Source organism: Kryptolebias marmoratus, linkage group LG24 (genome assembly GCF_001649575.2).
Source record: "Kryptolebias marmoratus isolate JLee-2015 linkage group LG24, ASM164957v2, whole genome shotgun sequence".
Lineage (NCBI taxonomy): Eukaryota > Metazoa > Chordata > Actinopteri > Cyprinodontiformes > Rivulidae > Kryptolebias > Kryptolebias marmoratus.
In genome coordinates this window covers 12,434,956-12,452,021 of record NC_051453.1, presented here as the reverse complement: position 1 = coordinate 12,452,021, position 17,066 = coordinate 12,434,956, and the positions used below count along the sequence as shown (strand labels likewise).

At 41.7% G+C, this 17,066-nt stretch overlaps 1 protein-coding gene and 1 long non-coding RNA gene across 2 annotated transcripts; both read left to right on the top strand.

Annotated features, from left to right (window-relative positions):
• Nucleotides 1-490: 490 nt before the first annotated feature.
• Nucleotides 491-15,695, top strand: plpp2b (phospholipid phosphatase 2b). The gene is made up of 6 exons (XM_017406896.3): nucleotides 491-945; nucleotides 11,951-12,102; nucleotides 12,258-12,520; nucleotides 12,611-12,668; nucleotides 13,789-13,965; nucleotides 14,892-15,695. Exons 1-6 carry the CDS (start codon nucleotides 879-881, stop codon nucleotides 15,048-15,050), a joined length of 876 nt encoding a protein of 291 aa, XP_017262385.1. The 5' UTR covers nucleotides 491-878; the 3' UTR covers nucleotides 15,051-15,695.
• LOC119616795 lies at nucleotides 1,002-11,545 on the top strand. Its single transcript, XR_005232836.1, has 2 exons — nucleotides 1,002-6,959; nucleotides 7,060-11,545. It is a non-coding gene; the product is annotated as an uncharacterized LOC119616795 (long non-coding RNA).
• Nucleotides 15,696-17,066: the final 1,371 nt, after the last annotated feature.

The following is a 17,066-nucleotide window of genomic DNA, read 5'->3' as shown; positions in this document are numbered from 1 at the left end:
GGTGTTTCCCTATTTTTTATCAGCACCGACTGCCAAAAGGCAAAGGGAAACTAGGTTTTTGCCCATGTTTGTCTGTGTTCATGTGTGTGTCTCTTAGCCCAATGTCCTATGAACTACTGGTTGGATATTAATGCAACTTTCAGAAAGTATTTATTGGATGTATATGTGGAAGGTAGTAGCTGAGAGTGACGTATCGCGATACCAAATGAGATCGCGCGTAATATTATTTTAAATTTAAAGGTTTGAGCCAAACAGACACATCTGTCCTTTCTGAGCATAAGATGAACCCTGGCTGGAGTTGTTATTCCCTTGTACAGCCCGGTCTCCTTCCTCCGCTGTGCCATAAGTATTCTGAGTCCTTCCCACTCGGCACACATGTACGGAGAGAAACATCGAGTTTTGTGTGCGTGTGCGCTCTGCGCGCCTGTGCATAAAGACGAAAACTCCTGGACAGAGAGGAGCCGAGAACTAGGAAGTCAGGAGGAGGGACCAAAAGTCGGATTGGGGTGGTGGAGTGTGTGTGTGTCAGTGAGAGAGAGAGGGAGCTGCTGGAGAGTTCAGTTTGTGTTGGGAGACTCCGGCGCTGTGAAAACTGGAGAATCTCTGCACCCTCGGCTCCAGACGCGTCACTGCTCACGTTTCCGATGCGCTATAGAAGTTCCAGGAAAGTTACATAAATACATACACACACGCACGCGCATCCGCTTTCGATGCCAGAGCAGGTAAAACAAAGTTGGAAGGAAACGGATCCCGGAAGAACCAGTCGTGCAGGTTCCACGCACAAGCCGTGTCGGTGTTGAGTGAACTCCCGGTTGTGCGGCCGTCTCCGCGATTTCGAGCGTTTTTCTGATGTTTGACAAGTAAGGAAGGAGAGGAAGATGAAGATGAAGGATCGGACGAAGAAGATGCTGTACGTGCTGATGGATGTGCTGTGCGTTTTAGTTGGTAAGTTTTGGACACAAAAAGATTAAAACAAATCGTCAAATCGTTGGATGTTCTTTTTTTCCTTCTGACTGAATGTTCTTCAGTGTTTTAGTTTATTTCCAGTAATTCAACCTGTTTGTGTTTTTTTTCTACCCATAAAACAACTTTAACTTAATATAGAAGCTGTTATTGTTTACTTGCAAGATAAAACTAAACATCTTCAGTGAAAATGATCTGTACTGAACAGCTGATTGCTTTGCGTAAAACTTCAGATAGAAAACAAAACTGTCTCCAACTCTGTCAAATTTGCAGACATTGAGCTAAAATTTGGTGTGGTAGTAGCTAAGACTGATGCCCAATACATACTCCGAGCGCCAACTGATTGCACAGTATTTGTTTAAAATTTTGCGATTAACTATTTGGAGTCAACTTTATCTGTTAGCAAAATATCTCATGAACCACTGGACGGATTTTAATGAAACTTGCAGGAGATCATCACTGGATGAACTTCTACTGCTGATTAACTTTTGGAGTGAACCAATTCAAGACGGTCACCACAACTAATTGAGATTTGCCAGTACAAAAATGGCTGTAACTCAGTCAATTTTACAGATACTGACCTACGATTTGGAGTGGTAGTAGCTGAGAGTAATTCTCATCACACACTTTGAGGGCTTACAGATCTCGCAATATTGGCACCAGATTGTGCGTAACATCACTTGCAAGGTTTGACTTAAATGGCTGCAACTGCAATATTTCTCATCATAAGATGAATTTGGTCTAAAACTCTGCCAGCCACTTTGCTAGAAGAATTATTTTTGCTTGTTAATCCACTTATCTCTGGCTTAAAAACCATTAGGGCAGAAAACGGCCCCTTAAACTCAAGACATGCTCCAGTTTTGTGTCAACAGATGATTCAGTTGGATCTTCAGGCACTTTGTTACCAGTAATCTGTCCCATATATTTAGGTAAATCTATGAAAAATACCTAAGACAACACAGTTTGACACCTAAAATAATATTCTCAGCAACACAGAGCAATTAACTGAAAAGCTGGCAAACAGGTTGATGACAAACAATCAACTGAATTATGAATTATGTTGTTAATTGCATCACTCGGATCATGTCAGGTCTTTGCTGGAGTTTTGCTCCATTTAGACAGTTTTTGTTAGGGTCTGACACTTCTTCTTCTGCCCTCTGCTTGTTCATATTCCTTTGTGTTTTTTTTTTAAAACCTGCTGCACAACATGCTGCCATGTTCAGGTACAAGAACTGGACCGAAAATGCATCAAAAGTCCAAAATCAAACTTTTTAAAGATGACAAGAAAGTGTAAACAAAGAACGAAGAGACGTTTGCAACTTTTGCACAGTAGCTTACATGGCTTGAAAAGAAACTACGCATCAATAAAGGAGTGTCTTCCAGCTGACACATGTTTGTTCCAGAATGACAAAAATAGCCTTTGAGAGAAAACCATTCACCAGAGAAAAACACAACAAACGAGAGCAGAACTCCTCGCCGACAGAAACCATTTCCCAGCTCGGCCACAGGGATAATGTGTGGATATGGAATGTGCCACTTTTGGTTGCAACGTTGGTTTTCCACATCGGTGCCACAAGCTGAGCAGCAGACGAGGTTGTTGTGCAGCGGTCTGGTTTTCTGCCTGCACGCTCACACCTTTTCTTTGTTGTTTCTTCGTGAGATGACGTGCGGATGACGATCCACATGCATGGCTTTAGAGATTTCTTTAGTTACACGTTTTGATCGAATCTCGAGGTGGGTGCCGACGAGACGCCCGCAGACGTTTATAGCACAGGGCTGGGGTTAAAGTCTGGGTTGGGTCAGGTCAGCCGCTCGGGGCCGGCTTCTTCCATTCCTGCACACCCAAATAATCTAGGAGCCAGCCCCATGCTGACGTGAGGTTTTTTGGGGAATAACGGCATGGCAGAGCTTGTAATCACCCTGACCGTTAATGGAAACAGAACCAAAGCTTTCCGATGGGTTTTGTCTGCGTTTTTGGAACAATTTAAATGTCATTATGCACCAACCTTATTTTAGAGATTACGCTCAGAGTTGATGCCTGTTGTCATTGTCCCTTTAACCGTATTTTGTGCCAGATTTAAAAGACAGAGTACAAACCAGCACCTACACACACACACACACAGACACACACCCTGCTCTGGTCAAGACAAACTCCCAACTGCTGTTGTCACATCAGCAGACCTCTTTTCTCCCCAGTCTAATGATAAATAACATACTTACAGATCAATGTCATATTCTGTTGTAAATTAAAGGTGTAGCTTTCCTTGAAGGAGTGCACATCGGCCGCCACCTTTCATGTCAGAGATTAAAATAAAATCGTCTTACAGCAAGAAGGGACAGAGTTTTAGCCATTTTGGTCAAACCTTGTAACTGACTTTATTGGCGCTTTGAGAGCGTGTGTCGTTAAAGAGTCTCAGCTACTACCACACCAAATCCTAGCTCAACGGCTGTAAAAAGTTGTAGTGAGATGTCTGTGGATTTACTTTCTGAGCTCTTTGCCTTTTTCCGTCCTCCTCTCTTCTCCCTTCACTGTATATTCCATCATCCTCCTCTGAGGAAGACGCTCAGCACAAATAGGCTGTGGGTGTTGGCCCAGAGCTCCGAGATGACAGAGCGGGCTCCAAACTTCTCCTTCTCTCAGCTTTAATTCGTACGTGTCGCAGGTGGAGTTGTCCCCGCTCGAGTTGCCACCTGACTTAGGTGTTGCTGTCAGTATAACGAGTGGTAATTAGGCGTGAGTCAAGCCTTTTTCTACAAGTTCTTCCAGTTAGTGGGGCATCGACGAGCCTCAGGGCCACATTTTATTTTTCTATGTGTACTGTACGCCTTTTTGCCTCTGTCATTGTGTACGTAACATAAGCTATTTATCTTTTCCCATTTTGTTTTTTTAGAATTAGTGGAGACACAACATTTCCTCAGAAATGACATTGATTAAAGAAACAGGTGCTCTGGTTCTGTTGTTTTTAAGACTGAGCTTAAAGTGATAGTTCAGGGTTATGGCTATGAACAATTAATGCATCGCCTGTTGTAAATAGTTCTTTGAAGGACCTCATCTTGGAGGAAAATAAATTAGTCATGAAAAACTGAAGAGCTAATGATTATTCTAACTGAGACCGAGACCAAAATAGATTTCTGCCTTCTTAAATCCACAGCAATCACAAATCTTTCATAGCAGTTTGTGCAAACTTTATTTTATAAACCTTTTCATCACTGTCATTTTCACATTACTTATGCCAACAGAATTACTAAGATATTCCTGCATCTACTATATCTAGAGCAGGTGAGACATTAATTATTTATGGCCTATTTTTGCAAGGAATGACCTGAAACAAAACCCCTTTGTCCTACATCACTAAAATGATTAATTGCGTAGTTTTTTTTCTCAGTAGGCAGTGGTTTGGTGTTAGTTTTTTTTTTTTCTTGTGGTTGTTTTGAAGGTGGTAGGAGCGAGCTGCAGCGTCTCCCGGGACACGAGTCTCTTGTGAGGTTCTGACTGATTCTCTCGAGCTCCCAGAGGAAAGCAGCGTGTACGCGTGTTGGGAATTGTTCCCCTCAGGAGGGCAGTGTCATGGAAACGACACGGCTTGAACCTACAGGCAAAGTTCTGTGGGAAAAATAACCCAGTTTAGTTTTGTCCTGATAAGCGTGAGATACGAGGCAGGATGTGCAGCACTGCGTTCTTACCAGCATCACTAATTTCCTCAGCTGATTTCATGGCTTACTAATATGAAGCTCTCTGATGACTGACGTGTTTCTGTTGACTGTGCGTTGTTTAGAAACGGGTAACATTGGCAGCTTAACGTAATCTATTTTCCACCAGTAACGTGCAACTTGCATGTTAAAAAGGCTTAAGAGTTAATACTGTTGATAGGTGAACAAAACAGAAACAGACTTTTGTTTTGCTTCCCAAACAGGATATGTAACAATTGGAAATAAACAGGGAAGCACGGAGTCGTGACAAAACCCCCATTCAAGGAGCAGCCTGTGGGATTTGGTGACATCTAGTGGTGATTCTGTAGATTGCAACAAACTTAGCACCAACTTCTCCACACACATTGTAGGAGGAAAAATATAAGACAGGTTAAAAAAACATATGAAAGTCGTCTTTGTTGGTGTTATGTTTTATTTTTATTTATTTATTTTTTTACCTTTTTTGTGTAAACAATCATCTGGATGGAAATACAAAAAACAGTTTTAAAAATGTTGAACTGGTAAAATAAAATCTTTAGCATGTTGCCCAGGAGGAAAATGAATGTATCAAAGCTAAATGCAAACAAAACACAATAATGCCGAGTTTATGATTGTAATCAGGACTGCTACTAGATTAGTTTTTCTAGAAAATCAAATTTATCATTCTTTGTCGTGGGTGTTTTTGGCTTTCAGTAAGTAAATTTTGGAGTTTGAGGGTTTCAGTGTCAGCTTTTTAATTACATCTTCTCAACTAAGCAGATGGTACTGATTTAGCAAATTTTCTTACACGGTTATAATTTTTTAAGTTTTTGGACTGAAACACAGTTAGTTTTTATTTGAGATACCGTAGAAACATGATGGTGCCCTTTATGGGATAATCTGGTCGCTTTTAAAGTGATGTTCTGTCAAAACGTTGTGACTAGTTAGTACCGTATCAGCTGTGACATCAGCCATAGAGCAGGAAGTATGAAGAAAATGGCAGAAATCTTCTTCTAGGCTAGGCCAAGGGCTGGCCAATGAGCGCCCATTTTTAAATTGTTTTTTCTCTCTATAAAACATCGCATTAGCTGATGTTAAACCTCTGCCCTCTTACACCTGTATAACATTTTTGAGAAAGAGTTCTTTTCATAAGCCTGAAAAAATTATGTAAAACAGGGCCTCATTTGGTTAGCCGTTATCCTAGCCTGGAGGAAGATTGCTACATTATTCTCCATCCTCCAATCTCTGTGACTGATGTCACGCCAGATAAGGCACTGACTACTGATGGGTATAAAGAGCATCACTTTGAAAATGACCAAACTATCCCTTTAAAGTTACAACTGGACCTTTAGTGTTGGCAGATTTCTTTACTTGTCAATATTAGGTTTGAGATGAAAAGGTTAAAGTAAAAAAAAAAAAAGTTTTTTTTTTTTAAGAAACTGCAGTCACAGATAAATGTTATTTATTTGAATATGAATAAGGAAGATGAAACAGCAACCGTCATGAGTATATTTAGTAAACCTTTAGAAGTTATTATAGTTCTACACATCAGACTGACTTTTAACTCCCTTTACCGCAGACCTTTCTGGTTTAGGTTTAAACCTGTGTGGCCCACTTCTTTGATCCCCTCCGAACCCAGACTTCTTTGAATGCCGGCCCAGATTCAGCTGCTCGCACAGCCCCGTCTCTTTCCTTCTGCTCCGCTTGAAGTTAAGCACGCGTAAATGATGGACGGAGTGAAACAGAGGGATTACAAAATGAAGAATGGGCCGCAGCAGCCGGATTTGGTGTGACTGAAGTTGGGCGTTCCTCTGTGGATTCCAGAGGCTCAGCACATACCTTCCACATTAGTCAGCGTGGCTCGGTGCGAGACAGTTAGACAGAGGGAGGGATTAGTTGTTTTGTTACTGCGAGCTGTGAGCTGTCTTTTAAATTTCTGTAACATCGCCTGATGAACTGTGCAAAATTCGTTTCGGCTGTTGGGAGAGAGAGAGAGAGAGAGAGAGAGAGAGAGAGAGAGAGAGAGAGAGAGAGAGAGAGAGAGAGAGGGGGGAGATTAAAAAAAAAGTCTTATCAACAATGGGCGTCGGTGGAGGAAAAGGGAAGGTTGGAGCAAATGAGCTGCTGAAAATCAAGGAAGGAAGAAATTGTTTATATGAGATGGAAAAAAAGAGCGTCAGGAAACAGAATGCAGAAAGAGGAAGCCCGTTCGGTGACCTTTGGGCTGGAGAGGCAGGAAATGAGAGTGGAAGGAATTAGATGGAGGGGGCAAATGTTCTAGCTGTGACCCTGAAGGGAAGTCTTAGACCAAGCAGGGCAGCCCAGGGGTATGAGAACAACACACACACATTGGAGCTACGCAGAATGAAAACCCAAACTGTATGTTTTTCAAACTGAGGGAAGTAATTGTCCTCCGTGGTTCTGCAGGTGCGGCAAGTTATGTCAGAGAAACAAGGCCTGCTCCAAGTCGGCGCTGCACCAACATCCCGACGAACATGGCAGCTTGACTTGAGCTGTCAAACCCTCCACTAGTAAAACAGGCGCACGGGCAGGAAAACAGGACAGGAAATGGAAGAAGACAAACAATTAAACAGAGAGAGAGGATGTGACTTCCAGCCCAGCTCCGAGTGGGATTGTGGTCCAAATGCTTCTGCATAATTACACATCTGCCAGCTAAATAAAGCATCGCTCACTGAGACGTCTGTATTTACAACAGAGGAAGAAGTGTTTAGAAAGAGCTCTGATGAATGAAGTGGAAAAAAAAAAAAGAGAGAGAGAGAACGGCAGAGAAAAGATTAAATGACTGAATTTTAAAAGAAAACCACAGTGGAAGATTTGAATCAGCACTGGCCAAAGTGGTAGTTCAGGCTTTTTGAAGTAGGGTTTTGTGGAAAGGATATAAACAAGTAATATCTTACCTGTTAGAGCAGCTCTTTGGATGACCTCAGATTACTGCCCACTTCAAACCACTCCAGTCTCAACAATTTCATAGCTGTTTGTGTGAACTCTATTTTATAAACCTTTACATTGTCATCAAATCCACATTACATGGCTATTTACAAAGAACTTGTGGTTATTTGCAAAGGCAAATAGCAGCAGCAGCAGGTAAGATATTGATTGCTTCTAACATTTTCACAGAACCCTACTTACAAAAGTCTAAACAGTCCCTTTAAAGGTATAAAAAAACACACAGTCCCTCATGCTGAAATTCTTGTCAGTGTAATAAATAATCCTGTTCAGCTCGTCTGAGTGTGACCGTCAGTCTGTCCCGCCCTATCAGTTACTCTTGGAGGGGATTTTTCTTCGTCTTTCCTCTTTTTCTTTGTTGCGATGGATCCTATTTCAGCTTGGAGCGACACTGAGGTGCCGCCGAGGATGAAAGCTGATTTTACAGCCAGGAGAAAGAAGTCTTGGCTTATTAAAAGTGTTACCAAAGTGGACTTTTTCCTACATTTCAGACAGGAAAGCTGCATCCTCCTGCTTCAGACAGGCTACTGCTAAAGTTTTACACTGACTTTTCTGTGGATTAGTTGTCTGGACGGATTCCAAATCGGCTGCGTTGTCTTTGCTTGGTCCGTCAAGTCGGGTGCCGTGAAAGGTTCCCCCTCGTGTTCTTTGTGCCTCCGTGTACATGCAGTGCTATTTAAAATCTTCCAGGCAGAGAAATCCACTGCAGCTGTCTGAGTTCAGCCCGAGTCTGAGACAGTCGGTCTTTAAGTGGAAGCAGCTCCTCAGCGATGTCAGTTTGGGTTGTGGGATTGTCTCGTGGCGTGCCAGAGGCCTACTTTGTGTGCTGCCAGGTCTATTTCTGTCTGTTATCTGTATACTGCTGCTTTTCTAGAGACTGGCTTGTTTGTTTCTTGCATATATAATCCACAGGGCTGCTGCTCATAAAACACACACACACACACCAGTCCAGACTCTTTACATCTTTTTTTTTTTCTGGTTTTACTTCATCCAAACTTGTAAGTTTACGAGTTGCAAGTTGCATTTCGATGTCTGCTGAATTAGTGCTCTGTGTACAAACACAGAAATTAAAATTGAAAACTTTTATGAGCCCGGTGAGGGGCCTTCTAAAGCCAGATGCCTTCACCTCACTCAGCCCAAAAGCTGTGTGGGAAACTGGCAAAATCCATGTTTAGTTAAGAAAATTTGGTAAGTTTTAGGAACCCATAAGTAAACATCCAGTATATTTAAGGCATTTTGACTTTTGTGAGCTCGTACGGCAGGAAAATGTTGCATATTTTAGTAACAACTAACTCCTGTCTCTTGATGAATCGCTCTGGTGAGGGTTGAAGTTTTAAAGTAACTCTTTCTGCTGCTTTCCGGCGACATTTATGAACAAACTCTTAGACAAACCTTTTTTAAACTCACTAATTTCATATCTGGTCAAACAAGTCGTTCCGTAACAAAATAAAGTTTCACCTTGGTTTTAATGTAAACATAAACATTCCACACGGCATTATAAAAAAAAAAAAATTCAAGGCTGAATGATGTCATTTGTCACCTGGAATAACAGCAAACATGGGTTTTCCACCAGAAGTCCTTCAGAGAAACAAAATGAGTTTTTGTATCTAGCAATGCAGATCTTAGATTAAAATCTACCCAAAACATACTTTAAGGTAATTAATGTCACACATGTATTTCCTAATTATGTTTTTTGCATGCAAGGGTCTAGATGTGCTTAAAAATCCCAAAGAATATGTGTTTCTCCTGCCCAGCTGTCACCCAAAAGCCACATCAGTAAGTCCATATTGGAGCGCTCCCCTGTGGTGCCCGAGGCAGGATGTTCGTTAAATACTGCAGACTTTATTGCAATTTGTGTTGTGGTTATTTCAAACACCGTTTTGTGGTGCTGAGAGGGGGAAAAAAAGCAAACTTTAAAACCCCAGGGTGCCACATCCTGACATGACCGGTAAATCCGGGGCTCAGTCCTCGTGTGGTGATTGGTGGCAATCTGCGACGTGAACACGCATGCCTACCAGCTGTAGATTGCAAAACATAAAGAGCGTTTTGGTGTTCGGAGGAGAAGCCTCCAGGAAGTAAAATCCATCAAACTCCATCAAGTGTGGGCGTCAACAGGAAGTGTACTGGTTTATTAGTTTTCTGCTGTGTTAAATGAGTTGATTCTATGAATAAATTTAGTTTCTGAATCAAACAATCAGGCTTAATTAGATCACAAAACACTGATTGAACATGACTTATCCCATTGACCTCACTGTGGGTCACATAACACCAAACTTCAGGTCCTTACATGATCTCCACAAATCAAACACGATTTTTAAGTATTTACTACTATCAAATTTCAACTAAAACTCTTACAAAAGACTGAAAAATAGTGATAAATGGGGGGAAAAAGTAGGAAAATACGAGTTTAAGTTGTTTGCACTGTTATTATATCCATATTTGATTACTATTTTTAGTCATTTTTGTGTCACTTTGCCGTGGTTACTTTAGCTAAAACGTTTGGGAACCGCTGGTTTCTTACAACCTTTACAACCGCCTTCAATTCTTAAGTTTCCATTTCAAATTTCCCCTTTTTTAAATGTTGAAATCTGCACTCCCCGAGCTGCATTTGGACTGAAACATCATAGTTTGATCTTTCGAATCCTGCACTTCTTAAACGCTTCACAACATTTGTGTGTGAGTATCACATTGCAGTTAACTGGCGTCTCTGTTTGTAGTTTTTCCTTCCTTATTTGTCTTGTCCGAGCCCAGTTTGTCTACGGTTGCCTCATACTTGGAGTCAGCTGGGTTGACTCACTTGAGCGCTGTTGTTTATTGCGTGTTAGTTTTACTGTGTCAACAGTTTTCCACCTACCAACTGAAGTCCTTTGCTTTTTATTTACTGTGGACTATTAGACGGCATCCATCATCTGAGGTGGAATTAAACACTACGGCTACACTTTAGTGGGACCTTTTATCCACCTTCCAGTTGTGTATTTTCCTCTTGGTCTCTCTCGCTCCTTGTGCTCGCTCTCATCAGTCAGTCTTGCTGGAAGTCCTCCTGGAATTATGTCAGCTGCAGACATTATTTTTGAAAGAATGGGAGGGGTCCGCAGCTAATTTACACAGAAACGTAATACCGTTGGCGAGTGCATTTCTCACGTTTGCTCAGCGCTTTTTTTTTGTATGTTTTTCTTGCATTTAGCCTGCAGCTGGTTGGTATTTCCATAGCAGCCCCAAGACTGCCTCGGTGGTAGATATCAGGGCGGAGAACACATTCCTTTACTACATATCAGATATTTTCAGCATATCCATTCCTTTTGACTTCTTTAATAAATGCCAAAAATAAAAAGTGCTGAAAGTCTGAAAGCAAGAATTGACACTGGTGTTAAACTGAGGCAAAAATTATCGCCATAATTCTTGCATTTGTGAAGCTAAAACCACTCTTGATTACCAAAGAGCCCAAAATCTGGATTAATCACTTTTGGTTTTTGCACTTGTGGAGATGAGGCTTTTCTCCCACGTGCTATTTGGATCCGCCTCAAGTTAAACTCCACAACTCGCCGCCGTAGCCTCGAGAAGGGACGCGGTGACAGACAAGTCAGCAGAGCACGCGTCGGTTTCAATTTCCAGCAGCTGGAACAGATTGTGGAAAAACGGGAAAGAAGTACGACAATGTCTTGAGTTCATTTAGGGTGAGATGGATAAAAGGAGCCGTGTTCTTAATTTGTGAAAACAAAAGAAATCTCTCTTGCAATATAAAAGGATTTTCTCATTAGTGAATGTTTGGACAGAAGAATCTGAATCTGTGTTTTTTAGGGTGGATTTTTCCCAAACGACTCAAGGACATCAGAGTTTCTTTCAGCCTTGGTTTGTTGCTTTGTCTTAATTTAGAATTTAGGCAGCCACATCATTCCAAAGAGTTGCAGTTTGCCTAAAATGCAAAAAAAAAAAAAAAAAAAAAAAAGAACCATCCGCACAAAAACACTACAGTGTTTTCCACTGTTTAGTTTTGTCATTCCTTGCTGTGGCATCCCACCCTAAGATTTAACTACCTTTTTTTTTTCTTTCTCCTTTGGGGCTGCTTTTATTGTTGTAATTTCAAAACCCAGAGTCTAGCAGCAGAGAAACGGCTTCCTTAGAGAAATATTTAGTTCTCAGCTCAAAATAAAAGTGATGTCATGTCTGAAGACCCCATAGAGAAAAAGGCTAATGTGTTTTTCCTTTATTTGTTTTCTTAAATAACAAAATTCTGACCATTCTTGTCTCTTGCCAACAAGAACGTGTGTATCTTATTTTTTTTAAGTAGCCTTGTTTTCTTCGTGTATTCTGAGAAATCTCCAGCAACCTTTTTGGTTTGTTTTCTCTTCAGCCTCACTGCCCTTCATCATCCTGAGCATAGTGTCCAAGCCATATGAAAGGGGGATTTATTGTGATGACCAGAGCATCATGTACCCCATAAAACCAGACACTATCACCCACACAATGCTGGGAGCTGTCGTCATCTGTTGCATCGTCATCATCGTAAGTATTTTCAAAGCATCTTCCTGTCTGACATCTCTCAGATGTGTTTTTTTTTTTTTTTTCCAGTTTTGACGGGTTAACAACTGGAATGCACACTACATAGAAAAGGTCGTTTTCTTGCAACAAAGCATACAAATGAAAACTTCTCTTCTCAGGTCTCGTCTGGAGAGGCGTATCTGGTCTACAAGGAGAAGATTTACTCCAACTCCACCTTCAACCAATATGTAGCTGCCCTCTACAAGGTGGTGGGCACCTTTTTGTTTGGAGCGTTGGTCAGCCAGTCGCTGACCGACCTCGCCAAGTACACGATCGGCCGCCCGAGGCCTAACTTCATGGCTGTGTGCGCTCCGGAGGTCTGCACGGGATACATGCCGGTGATCAATTGCAGCGGCAGTTTAAAAGACGTCACAGAGTCAAGGTAGGAGAGGAATAATGGATAACTAATTAATGTCCTGTGTTGTTGTTGTTGTTTTTTTGCATTTGTTTTTTATTTCCTTTCTTTTTGCAGATTGTCTTTCTACTCCGGTCACTCGTCCTTTGGAATGTACTGCATGGTCTTCCTCGCAGTAAGTGTAGCCTTGAGACTTAAAAGAAACATTGTATCTCTGTGTCCAGTAAGAATGCAAAAATCTCAGTTTGGATCAGGAATTACAGTGCCCAGATGGGTTTATGTGTGAGCATCCTTGTGCATTAGAAACAGGAATCAAGAGCTAATTGTTAAGAGGGAGAAAAGCCTCAGAAAGCCGGTTTAAGTCTGTGGACACAAAAGGACAAGGATGGGGTTCAGCGGTGGAATGCGGAAAATGAGAAATGATCCTAAAGCTTCCGTGGCCTGTTCCCACAGCAAATGGAGATTGTGGATTTGTTGAATAGGGTTTATTTCAAGTAGTTACAAGCAGTCAGTGTCTTACCTGCAGCAGACGGCACTCAGATTGAGCTCAGATTGGAGATTCGGGAAGAAAACTAACAGCTAGTCGGAGCAGGGCCTGTTCAAGATCAGGTCAAAACAAAACAGCAACGAGAAACTGTAAAATGAAGGAAATAGCCCTAGCTGTAACCCTAAGCCCGGCTTGAAGTTTTGTCTTCGTGTGGAAAGCCAGGCGAGTGTAAGCCCGAACGTCTCAAGCAAAGCCTCACTTTTCAGCTCAGAGGACAGACGGATGAACTCCAGCTTCTGTCCAGCTACATCGGTAGTTTAGAGAAGTTTGAAAAGGGCTAATGAGCGGAGCTAAGCCGTGATCTGTGGCCTGTTTGTAAAAGCTGCTGCAGTGTGAAGCGTGGCTGTGAGACACGAGGACTATGCCAGTTATTGCACCTTTAACAGCAGCTGAGACGAAACTTAGGGACATTTATGTGGTTGCCAGATTCATATGTTTCTTGGCATTTACTGTTTCTCTTTAAAAATTGAGTGCTCAAGGGTTTATTCATCCGTAGTGGGTATAAATTAGTGTTATACTCAACACCTTTTCAGAGTTGATTTTAAGAAGGCACACAGTCATTCTCCAATTTATTTAACGATAAGTGGGCTTAAATATCTTCCATTCTGAAAACTGGTAGCATAGCAAACCATCTTGCATTATTCATTCAAAGACAAAGCCCCCAAAACCAAATATTCTTTTATCTTTTTTAGTCTGATGATCATGTTGTTGTCTGACCTCTTTTTTTCCATTCCGTCTCCAATCCCAGCTTTATGTGCAGGCGAGACTTGCGGCGAAGTGGGCCAGACTTCTCCGGCCCACGATCCAGTTCTTCCTGGTGGCCTTCGCCTTGTATGTGGGCTACACCCGAGCCTCTGATTACAAGCACCACTGGAGCGACGTGCTGGTGGGGCTTCTGCAGGGAGCCCTTGTTGCTATACTCAATGTGAGTCTCCAAGACGACGTCCTTTTCCCCTTTCTTTCTTTCTTTGTTTTTTGTGAAAACACTGCAACAATTTGTGATTCCCGCCTTGAACTTCCAGAAGAAAGTTAATACTTCCACCAAACATGACTCAAAGAGTTATTTTCATTGTGTGTGAAGTGCTGACTTATCAAAGCGCTAACGTTTTGACATTTCATCTTGGGTGAAATAATTCCTGCTTCATACTTCATGACATGTTGACTTTGAATCTTACCACAGTGGGTATAAACTTTTGGAAAAGCAAACATGTGTGAGACTGTCTCACACATGGGAAAAAAGACATTTAATGGAAATCACACTGTTAGTGATACTCCCTTCAAAGCAGGGAAAGACGGATGATTTATTTTTCGTCTTTATTTAATTTAAACAGCAATTTGGAAGTGGGTAGAGAGTAACACGGCAGCTCGATGTGTCTGAGCTGACAGATTCTCAGCCAAAATGTCCATTCTCCTCAAACCTCTCCCAGCTGGACTTCTTTTATTGTTTGGCCACTTCCCTGTTTTGACTGAACCACTGTCAAAAGTACCTTGTGGAAATTTCTTGAGTGGCAGAGTGTGTGTGTGCATGCGTGTGTGTGCCAGTGTATGATTAATTGGGACCTAAGCCCTTGGTCTTCAGTGTGCTGTAAGCATTGAGCCCCTCCGAGGCCCAGTGTTTAATGGCCTAGAGGAACTGTGCCAGCTCTCTGTGTGTTCCTCTCAGATGTGAGAGTGAATAAGTGTTCATGTGTCATTTAACGTTGTTGCACAAACCTCACCAGACATATGTAATCACAATTTCCAGCCCTGCCCTTACATCCTCTCTGTTCCTGAAACTGTGCGAGCCGAAAGGAGGGGGAGAAACGTCTCCTAACCAGTCGACGTTTATTTTTGGGTTTTTTGCCTCCGCAGGTCCGATTTGTGTCCGATTTCTTCAAAAAGCGTCCTCCGCGCCGCTCGAGGCCAGACGCAGCTGATGGCGAAGAGCACGAGAGGAAACCCAACCTGCAGATTACAGAAGTGGAGCACGGAAACCATTGCAACTTCCGCAACCATCCTGGCACTTTCTGATAGAACGCGGACGCTCGACTGTAAGCCTGCAGAACCCCGAACCTGTGCGATAGGTTCTAACGCCGGGAGCTGAGACTGCGCAGTTCAGCTGTGGTTAACTTTGGGAGTAACCCCGGGACATCTGCAGTCCTGTTTCAGCAGGCTGCCTACTGTCCTTGAACATTAAAACATTTACATTTTTATGTCTTTATGAGTTCATCAGCCCATTGCATTTCTTCCTGAGAGGAACTAGGGATCTGGTTCTCTTGCTCCTTTTTCTCTGTTTCAACCACTCACGTTCCACCTGCTTCACTGAACTGACTGAGGGGGCTCCAGAAGCGTAGCCCACCTCTAAAAGACACAACGATGACCTTCTTTTCTCCTGTAAGAGAGAGAGAGGAGCTTATCGTTATATGTGTAAAGCTGCATTAAGTGAAGGACTCCAAACTCACTGAAACCAAGGTATAATGTTGCCATATTGAATAATTATGTTGTAGTAAACACACAGCAGGTGAAGAACATCACAATGTGCCTTTACTAACCATCTGCCCAATGGAAGTTTGCTGTTCTCCCTCCTGTATGCTGTTAGATCCTGATAAAAATCATATCTTTATTTGTCTTGTTCATAAAGCTCGCTGTGGGTGGAGCAGTGATTAGAGGTGTCGCCTCACAGCCAAAAGGTCAACGGTTCGCCTCCCGGCCTCTCTGGGTGGAGTTTGCATGTTCTCTCCCTGCACCTTTTTTCCTCCCATAGACCAAAAACATGCATGATAGGTTCATTGGCAACTCTATATTGTCCCTAGGTTTTGGTGAGAGTGAATGGTTGTTTGTCTCGTTTGTCTCTATGTGTCCCTGTGATGGACTTGCGACCTGTCCAGGGTGTCCCCCGCCTCTCACACAGTGACTGCTGGAGATGGGCACCAGCTCCCTGCGACCCTAAACAGAGAAGCGGGTAAAGAAAATGGATGGATGGATGGATTGAGCTCACTGTTTGGAAGGATGTGTATGATCTGTTGTATTTAATGTTTTTTTTAGTGTAGCTGAAGTTTGAAAGCAGCTAAAACCTGAAGTGTCTGAAAATACAGACATCTGAGGCGAACGCGTTCAGGAGCTGTTATTTCATATTTAAAGCAAAAGTTCAGTTCTTTCAAAGTAGGGTTTTGTGGAAAGGTTTTAGGTAAAAGGTAATATCTTACCTGTTGTAGATAGATTGTGGAACAACGTCAGTTTGGAGAAATTACCAAGCTAACAGCTAGTCCGAGTGGGACCAAGACCGAAGTGGATTTTTTTTTTCCATCTTAAAACAACTCTGATCTTAAAAAAAATAATAATTACAAAACTACTTTACAAACCTTTACATGGCTGTGGATTTTTGCATTACACGGTTATTTACAAAGAATCTTCTGAGTGTTTGCAGCCAGCTGCAGCAAGTCTTATGCATCCTGAGGCACTTCCTGCAGAAATGTTAGCTTTCTGCTGAAATAACCGTGCAGAACAAAACCGATGGAAGTGTAAAAGTTTATAAAATAGCATTTGCATGAACTACTTTCAAAAGATATAAACTCTACCTATAAGCAGTTTTTGTGTTTAATCATTATATCATTTGTATATATGCTTATTAAAGCTCTAACTTTTTAATATGTTTTTAATTTCTGTATGAAGAGACACAAAATGTTAAAAAAAAGAGAGAAAATGAAAACTGCTCAGTCATAAATGTTGGTGAAGTTAAAGTTTGTGCACCTTAGACTGGAGGAACCAGGCATATATTAAAATGTCAGCTGCAAACCGATCAAGGTGCTGCCAGATGAGTTTTATATCAACTTAAAAAACTGCAAAAATTGAGTCATTTTTAACAATTTTCAGGTTTTTGTCTCCTATACAAACATAATTCACCATTTCAGTTCTATCTAGAACCACTTGACTTCTCTTCTAATCTGTATTTAAAAGCTTCACAGATATTCTCATGGCCTGAAATTTTAAATCAAACTAAAATCACATTAGACAAAAGCTGCTACCACTTTAATGACAATTTAGAAA

What these genes read in the sequence shown, in the direction of transcription:
- plpp2b (XM_017406896.3), top strand. Translation starts at nt 879, where the DNA reads ATGAAGATGAAGGATCGGACGAAGAAGATGCTGTACGTGCTGATGGAT. An exon ending in TCTGTTGCATCGTCATCATC is followed by an intron (nt 12,103 to 12,257) that starts GTAAGTATTTTC and finishes TTCTCTTCTCAG; the next exon opens with GTCTCGTCTGGAGAGGCGTA. An exon ending in CCCTTGTTGCTATACTCAAT is followed by an intron (nt 13,966 to 14,891) that starts GTGAGTCTCCAA and finishes TTGCCTCCGCAG; the next exon opens with GTCCGATTTGTGTCCGATTT.